Here is a 20,401-nt window from a genome sequence, read left to right as displayed (position 1 = left end):
TCGGGGCCGCACGCCGCCTCTCGTCGTGCTGGCGCTGCTCCTCGGCCTCCTCGGCGGCGACGCGCTCCTGCGCCTGCTCGGTCTTGAGCTCGAGGACGGCCAGGTACTCGACGAGGCGCTTCTTGACCTTTTCGAGGCCAAAGTGATCCTCGTCGAGGATGCGGCGGGCGCGCTCGACGATGCCCTCGTTGGGCTTCTGCGCATCGGCAGCGGCATGGGCAGCAGCACCGCCGGCGGCGGCGGCCTTGGTCGGCGGCGCCGGCAGATCGGCCGTAATCTTTTCCCACGGCAGCTCGGCCATAATCTCGAGGTAGGTGATGACGACGCCGCGCTCGACGCTCTGGGGCGGGATGCGGGCGAGGCGCTTGAGCTCCTTGTCGCACGCCTTGCGCGCTTCGGGGCTCAGGCGGGTCTCTTCGAGCTTCTTGGCCAGCTCGGCCACCTCGTCCTCGTCCTCGTCGTTGCCGCTCGAGGCGGGCGCGCCGGGACCTCCACGCGGCGAAAAGGGGTTGCGACGGTCGCCAGGGCTGCTGCCACCGCCGCGGGGTGGGGCCACGTCGCCGCCGCTGCTCCGACGTGGCAAGGGTCCTCGGATGGTGATGATGCCGTTGCCGAGCTTGCCCGGGGCGCTGCCGTTGCCGTTGCCGTTGCCGCCGTCGGTGCCGTCGAAGCCGGCCGATGCGATCTTGGCCGCGACGCCCTGGTTGAGGGCGGCGAGCTGGGTCAGGAGGGCCTCGAGCTGGGATCGGATGACGGCCTCCTTGTTGCTGGCGTTGAGGGGCGAGGCGAGGGCGACGAGGAGCTCGCGGGCGAGCCGGACGCGCTTGGCGCCCTCTGCGACGACGTCGGTCGTGTGGCGCACGCGCTCCTTCTGATCCCAGTCGCCGAGGACGCCGACGCGCTCGGACCACTCGCAGGCGCCGCCGAGGGTGCCCATGATGACGTCGGCGAGAAGCCCGGCCTGGGACTCGCGGCAGTCGCGGACAAAGGTGCGTAGCTTCTTGAGCAGGCTGGCGGGCATGAGGGGCAGGCCGGGCCCGACCATGGGGCTGGGGTCCTGGTGCTGCGGATCTGCTGGGCTGCCGGGCGTGTCTGTTGCGCTGGACGGGACGGCGAGGAGTGCGATGGCGTCGATGAGCTCGATCGAGACCTTTTTGAGGCGGGTGACGAGGTCAATGTCTCCGGGGGCGGCCTCGGGGAAGGTGGGCCAGGCGTCGTCGTCGACAAAGGGGGTGGTGGCGGCGAGGGGTACGGGAACGTCTGGGATTGCGAGGTTGCTCTTTGGGTCGAGCGAGGTGGCGGTGAGGGGGGCGCGGACCGAGAGCCAGCGGTCGATGCGTACGCGGGTGAGGCCGGACACGACGAGGGTGCAGGTCTGGTTGTGCGGGTTGCGGGTGAGGCGCATGAGGCGTGCGGCGCAGCCCCAGTCGAAGAGGTCGTTGATCTTTACGCGGGTGTCGAGGTCGTCGTGGTTGGGGTTGGGGTTGGGGCTGTTGGAGCGATCGTTTGGCGGTGATGGTGTGGTGGGGGGCAGTGCGGGTGCGGTGGTCTTTGTGGCGTTTTTTGCGGCCGAGTGGGTTCCGCGCGGGGCGCGGACGGTGGGTACGCAGGCGATGATGATGGGCCTGGACGAGTCGGAGAGGGACGAGGTGGCCGAGGGGCGGGAGCGTGGTGGGCGTCTGTTTGTGTTGTTCTTTGAGCCGTCGTCCGAGTTTGCGGGGGTGGCCGAGTCGGAGAGCGAGGCCGAGAACTGGAGAGCGGCCTTGAGGAGGCTGAGGGAGTGTGCGTAGGAGATGTTGATGGAGAGGAGAAGGTTCGGGTGGAGGACGAGCGGGTAGGGGAGGGGAAGGACGGGGAGGCGGTCCGGGATGGAGATTGAGGCGTTCATGGTGGGCGGTGCGGGGGTCAAGAGGTTGGTGGTGGTGGCGTTGCACGATGGTGGAAGAGGGACGTGTTGCGAAGATAGGGCGGAAGTGATGGCTAGCGATGGCTGCTTGATCGATGGCGGTAGTGGTGGGGGTGGTGGGGGTGGTGGTGGTGGTGGTGGTGGTGAAGAGGAGATCCGGGGTGGTGACTGTGAGCGAGGAAGGGGGGCGTGGCGGCCCGCTTATCACACCATGGCCAGGCTGGGTGGCTGCCTGCCTTGCTGCCTGGCTGGCTGACACTGCCTGACTACCTGCCTGCTGGCCACCAGAGCGCTTCGGCAAGCAGCCGTTGCCGGACCAGCCGAGGCCCAGCGGCGGTGGAGGCGCCCGCCCGCCCAAAAAAGTGCGGGGAAGGCCTGCCGTGGCCACAAGCAAGCTAAGGCGGCCTGGCAGCAGGGTCGCGTGAATCGGCCTCGCCTCTCTCTTGGGCCTAGGCTCTGCCGGCCCACGCTTCGTCACCACCGCCACACGTTGCGCCTCTCGCCACCGCCTTCGCTGCAGAAATAATATCAAACGAGCGTGGCCACTCACATCAACACTACTCTAGAGCAACGACCCTCAGCGCGCGCGCAGCTAGGACGCAACACGGCCTGCGACAGGGATACGCCCGCACCGCAACGCAACGCAACGCACCGCAACGCCCGCCGCTACGTCGCCCAGCGTCGACCGGGCGCCAGGCCACGGTTGCACCGATTATAGTACATCGTCAGCAGCCCCGCCGACACCGTCGTGAGCAGCAGGCTGCCCAGGTTGGTAAACATGCCCGTCGGAAACGATGGCGCCTCGCTCGACCGGTAGATCCACACCCCCACCATCTGCCCGCAGTTGCCCACCGCCACGCACAGCGCCACCTCCAGCACCGTCGCCGTCGTACCGCGCGCGTTGGCGCTCACCCGTCCCAGGTTGCACGGGATCGATGCGAATGCGCACGGCACCGCCACCATCATGACCCTGTCGCCGAGTCGCGCCGTCAAGCCAATCAGTCGTCAGCTCGCGTTCGCACCTCTCCTCTCCGCTACCCGTGCTCAAACTCACGCGTATCGCTCGTTGTACCCGGCCTGCTTGGGCAGCCCACCCAGAACCCCAAACGAGGCCACCGCGAGCAGAGAGCAGACGGTCGTAACGGCACCACGCTTGTCGTACCGATCCGCCACCCACGCCATCCCTACGACAAAGACCCACGCAACCGCGTACGGCGGCACCCTGCCAGGTCGTGCAAGGCAACGGGGCGGCGAGGCGGCGAGGCGGCGAGGCGGCGAGGCGGCGAGGTGACGAGGCGGCGAGGCGACGAGGCGACGAGGCGGCGAGGCGACGAGGCGACGAGGCGGCGAGGCGACGAGGCGATGAGTTGATGTCAGCATCACCTCCTCTCCCTCCCGCGCTCTTCCACGACCGACGTACGTGAACAGGTTGGCCTCGATGCCCTTCTTGCCCATGCCCTGGATGATCGTCGGTGCAAACAGCGAGATGCTCGAAAACGGCGCAGACACGCCCTGCCAGGCCAAACCTCGCGTCCAAGCGGCGGTCGCGGTCACCGTCAGCCAACGAGTCCAAAGGCGAAGGCCGAGATGCAACGACAAGCTGCAGGGACGACCTTGGAGGCCGCGACTCACGAGGAAGGAAGCGTAATGCAGCCATGCCCGCCAGTCGGCGAGCACCTTTTTGGCCTCGCTCCACGTCATCCGCTCCTCCTGCTTGGGCAGGCCGTCGACGGCATCCAGGCGCCGCCGGACGAGCGCCTTTTCGCGATCCGAAAGGAATCTCGACTGTTCGGGCCAGTCGGGAAGGCAGTACCACGCCACGGGCGCCACGAGGATCGAGGGCAGGCCTGGACGAGCAAGCCGAGCGCGCGCACGGGGCGGGGCAGAGGGTCGGTCAGTCCGGGCCGGTTCTGTCTTATCGGATCGACGCGGCGCCGCACGCACCTTCGAGGATGACGAGCCACTTCCACGCCTCGAGGCCGGCGGTGCCATTCATGAACGAGACACCCGTGGCGATCGCGCCGCCAAACGCGCCCGCCAGAGCCGCGCTGGCAATGATGAGTGCGGCGCGAAACGAGATCTCGTCGGGGCGGTAGTGGAAGTTGAGCAGGCTACACGGGGGCGGCGCGCGAGGTTGTCGTCAAAGCGCGGGCGAGAGCGATACACGGTCAGCACAGCACCACACACCTCGCCAGGGGGCTGGGTTGCGTGCATCCGTCCGCCGGCGCCACCGCCGTGCGACGACTCACCAGATCAATGAGGGAAATAGGCCGGCCTCGAACGCGCCCAGGACGAAGCGGACGGCGGTGAACGATGCAAAGTCGTGCGTGGCCGCGCAGAGCATCGTCATGGTGCCCCAGCCGGTGCAGAGGAGGGCGATCCAGCGCGACGCGCCAAACCGCTTGGCGCCCATGCCCATCGGGATCTCGAAGCCCATCAGCGCCTGTCAGTCCGATGGCATCGAGAGGGAGATGGCGGGTGCTTCAAGGTTTAGCATGCGGGCGGTGCACCTGAACGCTGCTGCTGCGCTGCGCGGGCCGCGACGACACTGACGAGATAGAAGATCTCGAGCGACACCTTGTACTGGTACTCGGACATGCCCAGGCTCTGGAGCAGCGAGTCGCCCGAATGGGTATTGAGCACCTTTGCGTTTCCGACGTTGGTCCTGCGGTAGATTGCGGGAATCAGAAGCGATTGAAGCTCGTCAGCTCCAGTCGTCTCTCTCGACTCAAGCCGTGACCGTACGAGGGCCGAGCTGTCGAGCATCGCGCTCGAGTCTCGTCCTGTCCTGGAGCTTGGCGGGCTCACCGGTCGAGGCTGCAAAGAAAGTAGAGAAAGATGGCAAGCGGCATGATGTGCAGGTCCTGCTTGAGGATGATGCGGCGCACCTCCGGGCTCGTCTTTCGCACATCGTCAACCCCCTTGCCGCCGTCGTCGTTGCAGCTGTCGAGTTCGTCTTGCTTGGTAGAAAAGGAGCTCTGGGATTCCTTGTGGAAAATCGTCGCCGCTCCGCTGCCGCCATCGCCCAGTGTGGCTGCGTCCATGGTGCCCAGGACAGCGGGGGGATCCGTTTGTACGTCGTTTCGGTGTCGACTGTAAGGTGGTTTCCCGGACGGTGGAGGGAGGTGGTTTGATGGTCACTTCCTGTGTTCGATGGGAAAGAGCAGGGAGAGAGGAGCTTGGCATGGGTCGTGCCGGGGCGGGCTTCGACCTATAAACCGCCCTCGGATCGTGGCGCGGCTGAAGATCCATCGCATCGCAACGCAACTTACCGTCTCTCATCCGGATCAGGCATGCCGAACCGCCACAGCGAGTTGGTGGGTAGTGACATACAGTTGCCGGGATGCGATGCGAGTGTGGGCGGGCCGTCGTGGGTTGGGTCGGATAGATTGAGACCCGGTTAGGCTGCTGGTCGCGAGGGCAATGCAGATCGAAGGTGGTGGCGTAGTCGTGCCTCTCGGGTTCCCCCTTAGCCTAGCTCGAATATACCGGCGGCTTTGTATCCGGTTCAGTCTTCCCTAGCCTGGCCTCGTCCGGGAATGGGGGGACCGTTTTGTTCTAGATGCAACGTCTACTCGGTTGCTCGGCGTGTCTGGTCGAGTTGGGTTGTGATTGCGCCTTGTAGGACGGCGAAGAGGGGCTTGGTGGGGTGGGGGGAGGGGGGATGCGGCGTCAGGTCGGGGGTCGGGTATGGACCGCTCGAGGTTTTCATCGTCTCTCTAGGAGAGGGTTGGAACGGAATCGATAGGCCGCACCCACCTCGTCCGAGGAGAGGCGTGGCGGGAGAGAGAGGGAGAGCAAGACGGTAAAAGGCGCTTTGGACGACGCCCATTCAGCCGGACGGGGCTCGAGACCCGATCGGACCGAACCAGACAGCAGGCAAGGAGGCTGACTACTAGGGCTAGCGGGGGATGGGCGGTTGGCGCGGCAGCCGTTGCGTTGCGGTGCGGTGCGTTGCGTCGTCACGCCCCGCCGTGGCGACAGAGCGAGGCGCCGAGAGGTTCCGTCGGGTCGATGGCCGGACAAGCCCAGGCGGCCTCCCACTCTCGAGCGACAGGGAAAGAGAGCTAGAGAAAGAGAGAGAGGGAGAGAGAGAGGGAGAGAGAGCGCGCCAAAGAGAGAGCGAGGGAGACGTGCCCGGCCTCGACAAGGCAGGACTCTGGCCCACCAACACAGACGGCAACCGAGAGCCGACACGAGCAGGCCGGGCCGGGATGAGAGAGGTGACAGGTTCATTCGTCGATGCGAAACGGGATAAGTCGAGCGTCGGGGGCTCACAACCTAGGCTAAAGAGACGAGGGGCCCGGATCAAAGCGGGGAACAGGTTCCGTCCAAGAGGACATGACATGGCGGGGCGGGGCCAACGCGGAACGATGAGCGCCGGGGTTGTCGTCGCTCGCTCGCCCGCTCGCTTGCTGGCACAGTGGCCTCCCTCCTCAAAGATCGTCGAGGTCGCTGTCGTCGTCGGCGTCGTCGCCGGCCTTCTTGGCGCCGTTGGCCTTTGCCTCGCCCTCGGTGTCTTCGTCGTCGTCGTCGTCGTCGTCGTCGTCGCTCTCGGCCTGGTCGAGCCACTCGAGGAAGGGCGCGGCGGCGCGGCGCACCTTCTTTGAGGTGTCCTTGTCGACGTACTTTTTGCTGACGTGGGTGCCCCAGCTCTTGACAAACTCCTCGTCGAGCACGTCGATCTGGTACAGCTGCATGAGCATCTTGGGCACGCCGTTGGGCACCAGCGACGGGTACTGGACGCCCGCCAGCCGCTCCAGGCCGCCCAGCAGCGACTTCTGGTGCTTTTCGCTGGTCACCATCTTGACCAGCACGGCGGCGTACTTTTCGATTTCCTGGGGCGCGTCCTCGGTGAAAAGGCCCTGGAAGAGGACCTGGACGGCCTTGTGCTTCTTGTCGATGCCGAGCTCCTGCGCCTTCTTGTACACCTCGGCGGGCGTGGCTTCACGTCCCTCTTCGCCGCCCTTGCGGTTGTCGAGGAGCCACTGGCCAAAGATGCCGTACGGGCTCTCCTCGTCCTCCTCGTCCTCGTCGTCGCCGAGCACGAGCGACGTCTTCATGTTGCCCTCGAGCGCCTTGACGCGCGCGGCGACGGCCTCCTCGCTCGTGTCGACCGACCAGTCGTCGTCGCCGCCGCCATTGGCGGCGCGCTGCTCGGCCGTGGGGATATCGGCGGCCTCGGCCTTGATGCGCTTGGTCAGCTCGTCGTCGCTGCCGTCGCCGCCGTCGCCGGCGTCCTGGCCGCCCGCCTTGCCGGCGCCCTTGGTGCCCTTGGCCTTCTTGGGCGGAGGGTGCTTGATGATAAACGTGGTGAGCTTGTGCTTCATGTCGACGCCGGTGCGCTTGCCGCACGCCTTGCAGTCGCGCAGCACGTCGCCGTCCTTTGTGATCTTGAGCGCCGTCTCGGGGTTCTTGCAGCTGCCGCACAGGACAAACTTGTCGATGAAGCCGTCGAGCAGCTCGCGCAGGCGCGGCGCCTCGTGGGCGCCGTTGACAATGTAGCGGTCGGTCTTGTCGTCGAAGCTCGTCTGGGCGCCGAGCTCGCAACCAAAGAACTTGGTCGGGTAGGTGGGCGGGCGGCTGAGGGAGCGGGCGATCTCAGACATGTTGGGGATGACGGTCTTGATGCCGTTGCCGCGGCCCTCGATCTTGGTCTGGAGGAGCGGCATGCGGTAGCGGTAGAACTTGTCCTCGACGTCGCGGCGGATGTTGACGACGGCCATGGTTGCGATCGGGTGCTAGCCTGCGGCTGCTGCGAGGTCAGAGAGGGTCGAAGATGACGGCGTGCGAGGGGCGAGTGGGAGGTCTGCGTGACGCTTGGCGGGCGAATATCACGGCAGGCTGCTGGTTGAGACGACCGGGGGCGAGAGCTGGTACGTCGTTATGGACGGAATGGTGGCTAAGCTGTCGGTGGTTGGCAGCGCAGCAGGCGGCGGTGGACGTTCAAATGAAGGGTGATTCGATGCTGATCAGGTGGCGCGCTGATGATGGCGGCGGGCGGTATTGCGGTAGGGTGGCTTGGCTCTACGGGCAAAGGACGAGTTGACGATCGGATGAGGTATGGTGGTGACTGCCTTTTCGGACATAAACGACGAGGCTGCCAAGCTGTACGTGATCCGAAGGGTAGATGGAGGGGGAGCGTGGGAGGGGTTGCGAGAGGCGTTCGAGAGAGGGGAAAGTGATTGGTTGCTGGTGCGAGGTGCGGCGGTGTCTTTGGCAATTCAAAGGGCGGGACGGCGGGGCCGATGTGTTTGCTGCGGTGCTGTGCGCGGCGAAGAGTGCCACGGTAGGCTGGATAGGCAGATATGTATGCTGCGAGGCGATGGCGGCTGTGATGGTGGTGGTGGTCGGACCGTTGCTCAGCGTCTGGTGGCGGGCGAGCAGGTCAAAGGGCCCGCCAGCCTGCCAGCCCAAAGTGCCAGCCAGGCCAGGCCAGCCAAGGCCTGGCAGGGTACAGGGCGCACAGCCGCTCGCTGCGCCAGGCACGCCAAGGCAGGCATTCCAAGCGCGCAAAATTTGCCCTTTTTTCCTGAATCGGGGCTGGCCGGCATCACTCGCCCGATCAGCACGACCGGAAGCGGCGGGCAGCGTTTCCCTCGCCTTTTCCAGCGCCTTTTCCGCTGCGCCGCTCCGGTCCTCGCCACCCCGACGACCGACCCAACAACAGAGCAGACCGGGGACCTCGGTGAGCATGCCATCGCCGAGCGGGCACGGAATCGCACGCTCACTGTCGCGCTCGCCGTCGGACTGGGCCTGCTACGAGATGTGGACAACAATGGACCTGCCCTGGGGTCTTGGTGGGACCGGGCACCATGACGGTAGAGAAACGGTGACGAGGCGGCGACGGGGCGCCATGTTGATATACAAGAGATACTGTGCAATCGAGGCAGGGAAAAGAGGCAGACAGAGGGTCGCCGGGCGTCTATGGTGAAGGCGAAAAGGGGCTCGGACGGAATGGCAGAGGGCGGGGGGGGGGGGGGAGGGCTTCAAGAGGGGATGGGGTATAGCGAGAGGCAAGGCTGCTTCTCGTTCGAGTGGCGTCTTGAAGCCCTGCAAAAGCAAAGGGGCTGGCGAACCGGCGGCGCTTGCGGGCTCAGCTCGGGATGGCGGCCTCGACGGCGAGCATCTGCTGGAACGCCTTGACGTCGGCGACGAGCTTGGCCGGCTTGATGGGCTTGACGAGCCAGTCGTCCATGCCCGCCTCCTGGCCGTGTCGCAGGTCGGCCTCGGACTGGAGGCTGGTCGTGGCCACGATCCTGCAGTTGCGCCGGGCCCTACCTGCCATCGAAGACCCGCTGTGCTCGTCCTGCTCGGCGGCGGCAAAGTGCTCGAGCTGGCGGATCTCAAAGCTGGCCTGGAAGCCGTCCATGACGGGCATCGTAATGTCCATCAGGACGAGGTCGGGCGCATGCAGCGCAAACATCTGCACCGCCTCGAGCCCGTCGGCGGCCTCGACGCAGCTGATGCCCGCCTTGGAGAGCGGGAACTGCAGCATGCGCCGGTTGATGGCGTTGTCGTCGACGATGAGCACCGTGAATGGCGGCGGCGCCGGGACGATGACGTGCGTCGTCGGCGCATGGTGCGCGGTGGTGCCAGCGCTCGTCGAGGCGACGGGGTGCGCGGCGTCAAAGGCGCAGCCGGGCACGAGGTGCGACGACGACGGTCCCGCGACGCCCGCCGTCGCTGCTGCGGTCGTCAAGTCTGCCGGCTGCCGCGAAGCTAGCATCGGCTGCGCCATATTCCAGCCTTGCGCTTTCGAGGTTGGCGGCGGGCGATGCCTTGCTACGGTCCAAGAGATTGATGAGGAGGTGGGCAGGCAGGCGACGTTCAGGGTCCTTGCCCGCGTAGGAAGGGTAGACAGAGGGAGGTGCAACGACAGCGACGTCGGTGGTCGAGGTGGCAGGAGCGGGATGGCAGGGCGAGGGATTTCGGGAGCAGGGCTGCCTGGCAAGGATGGCGCGTTGGTTATATCGAGTCGGCGGCGATGATGGAGGACGGGAGGGCAAGAGCAGGACACGGCTCCATGTCCATCCGTTGCCGTCGCTGCCCTGGCTCTCGTACAAGCAAGGCGGCGGGAGACCGCCTCGCATGACGCGGTGACGGAGACAATCCCAGCTCTAAAAAGCAGACGCCGGACTCGTGGGAAGCATGATGGGAGCAGCTGGGGCCAAGCAGGCCAGCAGAGAGGACGACAAGGGGCCGCAGCGGCGCCTCGTCAGAAGCTGAGACGACGGACGCCAAGGGGGGAGCGGGCGCAGCAGAGGTCCTGCCTGGCCTCCGATCCACGGGCACGAGGGGGGCAGCGGATTGTGGTACGGAAGTGGTGATCCGCGAGCCATGAGCAGAACCGTACCGCTGTAGCGATGGACAGATGGGAAGACAGACGAGAGGGACAGCTGCGCAAGGGTCGCCTCCTATGTCGTACCGCGGCTGGTCGGGAGGCAGCAGTCGGAGGATGACGGTAGCCGTCTAGGCGAGTCGGACCCTGTACCTTGCCCGGTTGCCTGCCCGTGCCCGCTGGTCTCGCCTGGATGAAGTACGGTCGTGGCAGGCGTAGGTGGCGCGCGTGGTGTCGCCAGGCCTGCGGTGCCACGTCCGGCCTGAGCCCCTCCGCGCCGTATTGAGGGGAGCGTCGCTCAGCCGTTGTAGGCAGCGGTAGGAAACCTTTTTCTTTGTCCCAGCTGCTTTTGCGATGGTGCACGCCCATCGAGCAGAGACGGAGTCAAAGAACGGTCAACCTCGTCTCGGCCTTTGGTTCGCGCCCGCCGAGTGCCCAGCGTTCGCGCCCCCCCCCCCCCCCCCCTCGGGCCAGATGACGGCGAGCTGCTTTGAGTGTTTGGTGCGGAGACGGAAATTGTTCATCAAAAAGCAAAACCCGGTCGGTCGGTCGGTCGGTCGGTCGGTCAGTCAGTCGGTCGGTCGGGCGTCCGCCAGTCCGGTGTGCGGCATGCAAACTAACGTACCGGGCGGGGGCCGTCAAGGCATCGCTACCGGTAACTGCCTCTACCCGCGGGGCTGTCGATATGGACATGGGAGCGCGACTTCCGAAACACGCAGGAGGTGGTGCTCAGTCAAGGTCGCGTCGACGCCCGCACATGACAGTCGTCGAGGTGACGGCGGTCTGCCAGGCAGGGAGGGAGCTCAGCTTCGCGAGGGGAGGATTCGACGGGACGGCGGAGTACAAAGCCTCGGCACCATGACGCCCCTTCACCTTGGGCAGAAGGTTTCCGCCCATGAATCCAACGCCAAGGCAGAGAGGTTGGCCAGGGCGGCGGAGGTATATGTTCCGCCGCACCGGTGTTGCCAAGAGGATGCCGCACTCCGCTATGCTACTTGGCCCCGCGGCGTCGGCCTGACCAAGAGACGGCGTTTCAAGGTAGAGGTGCCGCAGGCTCCTCAACTCCGCCACCCTCCGTTGCAGCAGCAGGGCGACAAAGATGCTGCGAGGGCCGCGCCGGATCGCCGTCTCGGTAGGCTGAGGAGTACAACGTCCGCTGCGTGGCGTCAAGGTGGAACGCCGCTCCCGATACCCCTCGCCAGGTTGCCCCGTTCCCGTGGCAAGATTCATACGCCGGACGATGCTGACGACCAGCCAACAGGGTCATCGCCTGCACCGTACGGCACTGTACCATAGCAACGCCCCCTTTCTCAGGGCCCGGACGGGTTCCTGATCTCCCGTCGACGGGATGTATTTGTTTAGCCTTTGCTGCAGTCGATCAATCCGTCGCCACGACGAGCTGGAGTCGCCGCAAGGACTCCGCCGTCGTCGCTGATCGCAAGCAGCTCGAGGTAGCGCGCGCACGGTGAGGCATGCCTGGCAAAGCTTCCCCTCGTCCATGCGCCGGACGAGGGGCACCGATCAATGGATGTGAGCGCCGGTCAGCACGCCTCCTCGACAACGGCCCGCAAACAATGATCGGGATCGCCTCTCCCTCCCGACATCCTGCCGCCACGCTCGGAGAAGCTGCGAGGAGGTCACCTGACAGCGCGGCCAACCGAAGGCCGTCAGCATGACCCCATGTTGACATGTTGAGAGGTCTGCCTGCCTGGCCAGGGTAGCTACGTAGGTCGAGCGGCCTGGTGCTGCCCGGGACGCTGCAGGCTCCGCTCACCGTGAGCTGAAGGGGCGACTGCACGGATCCGCACCAGTGGCCAGACCAAGCCAGTCCCGTCGTACCTTATCTCGTCAAGGGAGGACACGGATAGCGAGCCCGTTCGGTCTCGGGACCTTTGTCGGGCGCATGCGCCGTACCGACACTTCTGTAAGCGCTGCGTCCGCGGAGCAAGTGGTCGGGTACTCGCTGAAGGTGACCGGAGGTGAGCTCGAGTCCTGAAACGAAGTTGTCGAGCCGGCGCATCGTTTTGGGACCAACCAGGGGACAGCGACGACGAGGCGCCAAAGGTCCTGTGTCCACCTGTGTCGGCGCGGGCGGAAGCGGTGGATCCGCGGTGGGCAGGCCTGGCCAGACAAGCGAGCGGGCGAGCGAGCCAGCTATGTATGTAGGGCGGGACGTCGCCGAGACTGGACCGACATGGGATTCGCGCAACGAGGGCGGGGAGGGACGGACGAAACCGGATGTGAAGGTGCATCGCGCATGGTGGTGGTGGTCGGTCGGGCCCGCGGGCGGGGCGGGCGACGGTGGGCTTCGATCTTTGCGAACCTTTCCTCGCTCATCGCAGCCTTCGTTTGAATTTGAAGGACGACACCGAACAATGTAATAATGCGGAGGCAGGCGGGCCGTCTTGACGAGGGCGCCACTCTACTTCTTTGGAATCGCCGCCTGGCTCCGAAGAGAAGAAGGAAGAGGCAGGCCCGCGCAGCCTGGCGCTCGGCGTGCTGAAGCGAGTTTGAGTTGCGAGATGCGCGATGACCGCCATCGACAGGCCTGGCCGAGCTTGGATATTTTTGTGTCTTTATTTTGAGCTGTATGTATCTGTTCTTCCCAGGCAGGCTTTGACGGGGAGAGGTCAAACACCGGCGAGGTCGATGAGCCAAGATAGGTAGAGCTCTAAATTAGCGCTCGAGACTGGAGCTCCGGAGCGGCATGCTCGAGTTCACTCGAGGTGCCACCGTGACCCGTTCTGGTACGGGCCCAACCGACGGGCCAGCCGACAAAGCTCGCTACCGTGACCGCAGGTAGGGGCGCGACACCATCTGGAAAGTACTGTACCTAGGCATGGTGGTGCGTTAGCGTGCCGGTCGGTAGAGAGCGGCGAGGAACCGGAACAGCGCCATGCATGGCTTAACGAAGCATGGCCCATCGGCGGCACGCCTTTGGCAAGATCCAAGGACCAAGGCTCCAAACGAGCGATGCGATGCGATGTGATGCGATGCGATGCGAGTCGCCGGGGGGAACGGCAGCTGCGAACTCCCGAGACCAGCCCAGCCCGCCGTCGTTGCTTTGCGCCTGCTCTGCGAAAGCGTCGCAACCAACCATCCTTTCCGGCGCCCGCGCGAACCGCATGCCATGTCGACGAGACCGACCGACGGAGGCTAGATGAAACCGTGGACTACAGCTGTGCCCCACTGCTCCCCATTTCGGCGAGGGTGCGAGTTTCATCAAGCAGATTATTTGTTCTGCGCCGCGCCGCGCCGAGCCGTCCTCTTTCGGGCTTTGAGAGCAAGCCGCGGAAAGACTAGGGCGTTTTGCTTGCTTGCTTGCTTGTTGTGGTCCCCTGAGCCCAGCCGGAGATCTCGCTCGCTACCACCCTAGCCTGCCTGCAGGACCGGTAGCTGCAGGCCGATGAGACGGCTTGGCGCCCTCGGACGAGCAAGGGGAGATGGTGTGAGTGTCGGCGTCGGTACTGTAACTGCGACTGCGACTGCCTCAGCGACGGCTCTTGCGGAAACTCGCTCACCCACACAGCGACGTGACGATGCCAGGGGCGCAGAGAGAAAGAGAGAGAGAGAGAGAGAGAAAAGGGGAGAGCGAGAGCGCAAGCACTGGGGGAAATGGACCGTTCGAACCAGTTCCAACGTCTGGTTCCAAGGCTGTTGGAACCAGGTGTGGTTCCAACGTCCGGTTCCAACACCTGCACCAAGAAAGCGGCCTGCAGTGGTTCCAACATGGTTCCAACTGGTTCCAACAGGCCAAGCATGGCAGAAACTCAGAGGATTCTCTGATACGTATTATTCGAAATCGTTGGAACCACGTTGGAACCAAAAGTGGTTCCCGTGTGAGTGCAACCATTGGAACCAGAAAGTGGTTCTAATGTGCGTGCAACCCTTGGAAACCACCGTTGGAACCCTGGTTCCACCGCGCAATTTCCCCCAGTGAAGAGAGAGCGAGAGAGGGTCTAGACCGGCGACCGGCTGGCTGGACAAAATTGGGGTCGCTCCTTCAGGGGCCCAGGGGCCAGGGCGCGCGTGTGAGAGAGAGCGAGCTCTAAAAAAGAAGACGCAGGGCCTGGCAGGCGGGCGACTTTCCGGGTCTCCATGTGTCGCCCTCGCCCGTGGTCGTGACCCGGGTGCAGGCTCGCAACCCGCGATCTGGGACGAGGATCGAGGCGGGCCTCACCTTAAACTTCGACCTGCGTCTTGCGTCCTGCGCCGCCGCCTCGTTTTTGCTTTCAACGGGCAGGCCAGCGCTCGAGCGAGCGAGCAAGCAAGCAAGCCAGCATCCTTTGCGGCACCATCCGAGGGTAGCGGCACTCGAACGAGTACTCTCGGTCTTGCCCGAGCGGAATGCCTCCGCCCTCGACGACGGAATGGTGTTGCCTTGGTATCCTTGGCTTGGCTTGGCTTCCGCGGCTCAAACGAGGCAGGCTGGCCAACAGTAGGCTGTCGCGACGTTTGCCTTTTTCGCTCGGCACAGCGGGCCCCCTGTTCCGAGAAGTCGGTACACCCGCCTGATGCCAGGGCCGGGGGCGGTGCAAGAGGGCCCCGCTGCAAAACGGCCTCGCCTCGGTAGCGAGCCAAAAGCCTTGCGGCCCGTACCGGTACCGGTACAGGCTAGGCTAGGTACGTACTGTACCTTGCCCTCTTTGCAGGCCCTCGAACTGCTCTCCTGCTTGCCTGCCTGCCTGCCCCGTTTGCACGCCGAGCGGACGGCGGGCTCGTGCGACCTTGCTTTTGCCGTATCGTTGCATGCCTTGCGCTGTCACTCGGTCCTCGCTGCCCACCCCTCCGTCGTCCGTCGGGGGTCGGTGCGCCGTTGAGCTGGGCCGCCCCTTTGTGCGCCCGGTGCCGCCGCACAAGGAGGCAGGCAAGAGAGAGGTAGCTCTTGCTTGTGCCGGTGCGACAACCGCGCAACCACGCTCCGAGCAAGCCTCTGGCCAGCCTGGTCTAGTCGTCTGGCCGAGACTGGGCGGACCTACATACGCTGCGCGCCCGACATAAGTTTGGCACGTCCGGTACGGTACGGTAACCTACCGCCTATGTAGCGCCTTGCTTGGCTCTGATCTGACCCTGCTTGCCTGCTTGCTTGCATCTCGTGCCAACGAGGGCCACTAGGCTGGCCCTAGATCCGCACCATTGCCCTGCTGGCCCTAGATCCGCACCATTGCCCTACGTGCCGAGCGCAAAACCGGCATTCTCTTGCGCGCGCGTCTGCCTAGGGCACCGGCCAGGCATCGCCGTACGGTGGAACGCGCTGGAACGGTACAGAACATGCAGAGGCGGATGGCGAACGACGCGAGCAAGAAGCAGAGGCCCTTGCAGCCAGGCACCGCGGACCCGCGGCAGGGCCCGACCCTCATCCTGGCTGGCCAAGAAGCCTGGCGTGCGTACGGAGCCTGGCCCAATGTCAACCTCACCCCATCATGTATAGACATATCGCGTGCTGTTCGGGCGACTGCCGCTGCGTCGTTTGGCAGTGATCCGACGGCAGCGTGACAGGCAGGTCCAGCAGGCTCGGCCCAGGTCGAGGGGAGCAGGCAGGGGCGATGCAAGGGGACGCCCAAACAGAAGAGAGGGGGTGGGGTTGGGGTTGGCCGGCAGCCTGCCTTGCCTGCCTCGTCCGTGTCGGAGTCGTTGGTCCTCCAAGCACGGGGGGCAGCGCGGGTGAGGACCGTCCAGCGGGCCGGTACAGTACGGTGGTGGTCGACGCCCGGCGGCGATGATGGTGGTGGACATCGGTGGCCTGCCCTCTTTGGGCGCTCGGATGCCTCCTGGCGGTATGGGGGGTCGAGCAAGCCCGTCTGGCTTCAAAGGTTGATTTGAGATTTAGAGCTCGAGCCGCAGGACTGGCGAGCGCAAGGGGCCTCAGGAGGCCAAGTCCGCCTGCCTGCTCCTCCTTCGCTCCCTCACTCTGTTTGCCCGCCCACCCGTTTGGTCGGCCCGCCAGCTGCGCATGTGGGAACAAAAGCCTGGCGAGAGAGAGAGAGCCCCTCGCCCTCACCCAGGTTTGGGTTTGACGCCGAGGCAGCTCGCGGGACGACAAAGGACCCTGCCTGGCCTGGCCCAGCCCAGCCTGCCTAGCTCCGCTTTCTCCCTCTCTGCCCGCCCGCCTGGCCGCCTGCCTGCTGGGCCTCAAGGAGGCAAAACTACCTTCCCAACGAGGACGCAACAACGGGGCGGCTGCGATACCACGGCACCATGCCTTAGGCTGCCTGCCTGGCTGGCCGTCGCCGTCGCCGTCGCCGTCTCAACGGGCCCGACCTGGCCTGGAGATATACATATCCCTCGCCTTGGCTTCTGATCTTCACCATCGACTCCCGATAGCCTCTTCGCCCCTTGGCCCCCGCCCTCGCCTTGCTAGTAGTAGTAGTGTGTCCAGCTTCAGCGTCCATTGTCCTCGTCCTCCCTTCGCCCGAAGCACCCACGCTCCCTCCGCCTTCGTCCCCCTCGATCTTGGGATTCGCCAACCTCCTCTTAGGCTTTCATGTCGACCTGAACACGAGCAGCGCCATCGATACTCGTCACCCCGTCCTGCCTCGCCTCGTCCAGGACACCAGAACTTGTGCCAGCATGCCCCACGACGCCTCTTCCTCTTCCTTCGCCGCCCTGGACCGCCCTAGTTCGGCATCGGCATCGGCGTCGGCACCACCACCACCACCAGCACCGCACTTCCTCGACGTACCAGCGCTCTCGTCTTCCTCGTCGTCCTCGTCCTCTTCGTCCTCGTCCGAATCGGGGCCCTCGACTCCCGGCCGTCCGCTCCCGACGTGCACGTCTGCCTCGTCGGCAAAGGCCCACGCCGCCCGCACCCTCGGCCAGGGCACCTGCACCTCCGAAGACCTCGCCCGCGCTTACCAGAAGCAGGTCCTCCGCGATCAGGCCAAGCGCCTCGAGTCGATCCTCGGCCTCAGCCAGCCCCTCTTCCCCACTCTCGCGGGTCAGGAGCAGAAGCACGGGCAGCCATCCCTCGACGCGGCATCAGCATGGCCACCTTCTTCGGCCTCGGCCCGCGGGCCTATCACGTCCACCTCGGCCTTGACCGCACCGCGCCCACACCCGTCCTTCTCCTACGAGCAGCTCTTTGACCACCTCCCCGACGCCGTCCTCGTGCTCTCACCCCTCGACGGCCAGGTGCTGTACACGTCGGCCGCCTTTGAAGCCATGCTCGGCCTCGGCCAGGCCGCCGGCATCGCCGCACCCCACGTGCTGGCCCTGGACGAGCAGCTGGTCGGCACCCTCCTGGTCCAGCACAGCCACCCGGACGACGTCGCCCTCGTTGGTCGGCTGCTCCGAACCGCCCGCTCGACCCAGCCCGACGCTGGCCCCAACGACGAGGTCATCCGCCTCCGCCGCAGCGACGGCCTCTTCGCCGCCTTTGACCTCCGAGCGCGCTGCTGCTTCTTCGACGGCGTCAGCGCAGACGACAAGCCAGAGCGACTCGTCGTCTGCAGCGCGCGGCCACGGGAGCTTCCCGCTTTCCCATCGACCTCGATCCGCTGCACCGGCGGCCGCGTCGATGCCGCACACGCTGCCCTCGGGCCCTGTGTGCGCCTGCTCGTCTCTGCGGCCGGCCTCGTCCTCGATGCCTTTGGTCACGACGACACGCTGCAGCGCCTGTTGGGTGCCACCAGGACCGAGGTGCGCGGCTCTAGCCTCGATGACCTCTACCAGCACGCCGACGCCAGGGACCCGCTCAAGGCCATCCTCCAGATGGCCGTCGACTCGGCGCGCGCCCAGAGCGGCGAGTTCCGCACGCCCAGGCTGCCCCTCGTCACGGCCATCGTCGTACCCTGCGTCTCGCCGGCCGATGGGCGGGTGTCCAAGGCCTTTATCGAGCTATCGTCGCCCTACCTGCCCGAGCCCGCCCCCGCGCGCCTGGCCGGGTCTAAGCGCCGGGTATCGGCGGGCGACGCGGCGACCTACGCGCCCTGGTCCGCCCACGCGCAGTCCTCGACGGCGGAGCGCACCCTGCTCTCGCGGGAGAGCGAGTACCTGCGCGCCGAAAACGAGCGGCTGCGGCAGCAGCTGCTGCTCAAGGCGAGGTCGAGGAGCGCCGTGACGCGCGCCGTGGCCGCCGCCGCCGCAACGACGGCCATGGTGCCCGCGGCGGTGAGGACGCAGATGATGGCGGCGCACCAGCAGCAGCAGATGCACCGGCAGATGCAGCTCCAGATGCAGCAGCAGCTCGCGCAGCAGCAGCACCTGCACCTGCTCGCCGCCCAGCGCAGCCAGCAGGCGCACATGCTGCCCCCGGCCCACCCGTTGCCGTACGGCGGCGGAGATGCCCAGGCGACCATGGCGGCCGTCGCTGCTGCCTCTTGCATGGCCGAGATGCCCAACGTGATGCAGACGGCCTGGGTCGCCACCCACGCCCACAACGCCGCCGCCCAGGGCCTCTGCGTCGACCTCGCAGGCAGCAACGGCAACGTCGGCGACCTGCCCCCCGGTGGCGGCGTCGGCAGCGCGATGCCGTTTTTCGAGCCCTCGAGCCACCTCGACATGGGCGCCTACCCCGTCTTTCCGATGATGCCCTAGACGGCTGTGGCCCATCCCGCCTCCCGCCCCGTCTTTCCCCTCCCCCCTCCGCCTCCGGCGTCCTTGCTATCGTCTCGCCCTGTCGCGCACCCCCTAATCGCGCTCTTTGGCCGTCACGGACATTCACGCACCTCGTCGACCATATCCCCCACCACTGGATGCCGCGGATGTTCACGGCGGATCCCCTGCGTCCCCGCCCCGCTCCCGTCTCGCGTCCCTGTATTTGTACTCGAACCGGTCCCGTTTCCGTTTTGCAGCGAGGAGAGGAAGAAGCAGGTAATGGCATCAAGGAGAAGTCCGCATCTGTTGCCCGGAGAAGGGGCTCTGCCGGTACCGGTATCGAGGAATGAACTGGGCCCTGCTGCCCTTGGCGTGGTTGGCCGACTGGGTTGGCCGCGTGCGGTGCTTGCCTATGTAGCTGGCTAGCCCCGGATCCAGCGTTCCAGCTCGCGGTCCATGGCCATGCCTCTCCTCGTCTTCCGCCTCTGACCAGCCTCGTCGCCCGCCGTTGCCGCGTCGGGACCAATACCAGCGCTAGCGCCAGCGCCGCCGCCGCCGCCGCCGCCGCTCGACGGCTCGTCGATCTCGAAATCGAAGTCGACGTCGTCCTCGCTGCTGAGCGCCGCGTAGTCGTCGTCGCTCAGCTTGAGCACCACTCCCCCACCTCCTCCTGCGCCGCCGCCTGTTCTCGACTTGGACGTCTCCCCGCCCTCTCCCCTCTTCGCAATGCCCTCCCTGTCCCCTGCGCCGCCATTGCCGCTGCCGCTCCCACCGCCGCCGCCACCGCGGGTGACGCCGCCTTGGAGCCAGCGTTTCTCCTCGTACCGCTTCTCCTTTTGTGGCCGGAACGACGCCACGGCCTCTCTCGTTTCCTTCCACCTCTCGACCTTGGCCTTGCTCGGCGGTTCCTCGCCCTCGTCGTAGTGCGGCATGATGGCGTTGGACAGCGTGACGTGCAGCTCCTCGAGCATCTTGACCGTCGCGATGTCCGTCTTCTCTGTCCTCTTGCTGTCCGCCTCCCGTTGCCGGGGAGGGACGTGGGCAGATACCAGCTGCGGAAGCGTGCGGTACGTCTCCACCAGGTCCAGGCACCTCCGCGAGCGTGCCGCCTGGTGGGTGCTCGCCCGCGAGGCCCGGTTGGCCACCAGCAGCAGCCGGTACAGCAGCGCGACGTCGAACCCTTTGGAGGTCGCATCCGCGTCCATCACCGCCCCCGCTTGCCGCGACGACGCCGACTCCTCCTTGGACGAGCCTTGACGCGGCCCCCAGTCGGCGGCGAACATCTTGAACGTGTCCTCGGCCAGCTGCCATAGGTCGACAGCGCCCCTACCCTCGGACTCGAGCATCTGGGCCGTCAGGCCGCCGAGCGCCTCCCTGCCCTCGACGACGCCGTGCGCGATCGACCGCAAAGACCGCGCGTACGTCTGGTCGGTGGGCAAGAAATCGGGCGGCTGGCGCGACGCCTTGAGCACCACGACGGTGCCCACCGGATCAATCGAGAAGCCCAGCGCCACGAGCGTCGCCGCCACGCCGCGCGACGACAGCAGCGGCCCGAGCGGTCCCGTCCGGTCGCCGTCGCGGCGCTGCAGGCTGAGCGCAAGGAACTGGTTGAAGTAGTC

General features: G+C 66.0%; 6 protein-coding genes across 6 annotated transcripts in view; 1 reads left to right on the top strand and 5 right to left on the bottom strand.

Moving 5' to 3' along the window:
• Window positions 1-1,888, bottom strand: part of PFL1_05251 (uncharacterized protein) — a gene marked incomplete at both ends in the record, with an annotated part of 3,550 nt that extends 1,662 nt beyond the window's left edge. Inside the window, one exon of the mRNA XM_007882779.1 lies at window positions 62-1,888. Within this exon, the coding sequence (XP_007880970.1) occupies window positions 62-1,888 (1,827 nt within the window). The remainder of the gene's footprint in view (window positions 1-61) is intronic.
• A 730-nt stretch (window positions 1,889-2,618) lies between these two features.
• Window positions 2,619-3,563, bottom strand: PFL1_05250 (uncharacterized protein; the record flags this gene model as incomplete). Its single annotated transcript, XM_007882778.1, has 1 exon — window positions 2,619-3,563. The coding sequence occupies one exon, from the start codon at window positions 3,561-3,563 to the stop codon at window positions 2,619-2,621; it is 945 nt and encodes a 314-aa protein (XP_007880969.1).
• Window positions 3,564-6,342: 2,779 nt separating this feature from the next.
• Window positions 6,343-7,632, bottom strand: PFL1_05249 (uncharacterized protein; the record flags this gene model as incomplete). Its single annotated transcript, XM_007882777.1, has 1 exon — window positions 6,343-7,632. The coding sequence occupies one exon, from the start codon at window positions 7,630-7,632 to the stop codon at window positions 6,343-6,345; it is 1,290 nt and encodes a 429-aa protein (XP_007880968.1).
• A 1,370-nt stretch (window positions 7,633-9,002) lies between these two features.
• On the bottom strand, window positions 9,003-9,647 carry PFL1_05248 (uncharacterized protein; the record flags this gene model as incomplete). The annotated part of the gene is made up of 1 exon (XM_007882776.1): window positions 9,003-9,647. The coding sequence occupies one exon, from the start codon at window positions 9,645-9,647 to the stop codon at window positions 9,003-9,005; it is 645 nt and encodes a 214-aa protein (XP_007880967.1).
• A 7,170-nt stretch (window positions 9,648-16,817) lies between these two features.
• PFL1_05247 (uncharacterized protein) lies at window positions 16,818-18,782 on the top strand (the record flags this gene model as incomplete). The annotated part of the gene is made up of 1 exon (XM_007882775.1): window positions 16,818-18,782. One exon carries the CDS (start codon window positions 16,818-16,820, stop codon window positions 18,780-18,782), a length of 1,965 nt encoding a protein of 654 aa, XP_007880966.1.
• A 422-nt stretch (window positions 18,783-19,204) lies between these two features.
• PFL1_05246 (uncharacterized protein) overlaps window positions 19,205-20,401 on the bottom strand; it is a gene marked incomplete at both ends in the record, with an annotated part of 3,229 nt that continues 2,032 nt past the window's right edge. Inside the window, one exon of the mRNA XM_007882774.1 lies at window positions 19,205-20,372. Within this exon, the coding sequence (XP_007880965.1) occupies window positions 19,205-20,372 (1,168 nt within the window). The remainder of the gene's footprint in view (window positions 20,373-20,401) is intronic.

The sequence above is a fragment of the Pseudozyma flocculosa genome (assembly GCF_000417875.1).
Source record: "Pseudozyma flocculosa PF-1 unplaced genomic scaffold scaffold00018, whole genome shotgun sequence".
NCBI lineage: Eukaryota > Fungi > Basidiomycota > Ustilaginomycetes > Ustilaginales > Ustilaginaceae > Pseudozyma > Pseudozyma flocculosa.
This window is presented reverse-complemented; position numbering and strand designations above follow the sequence as displayed.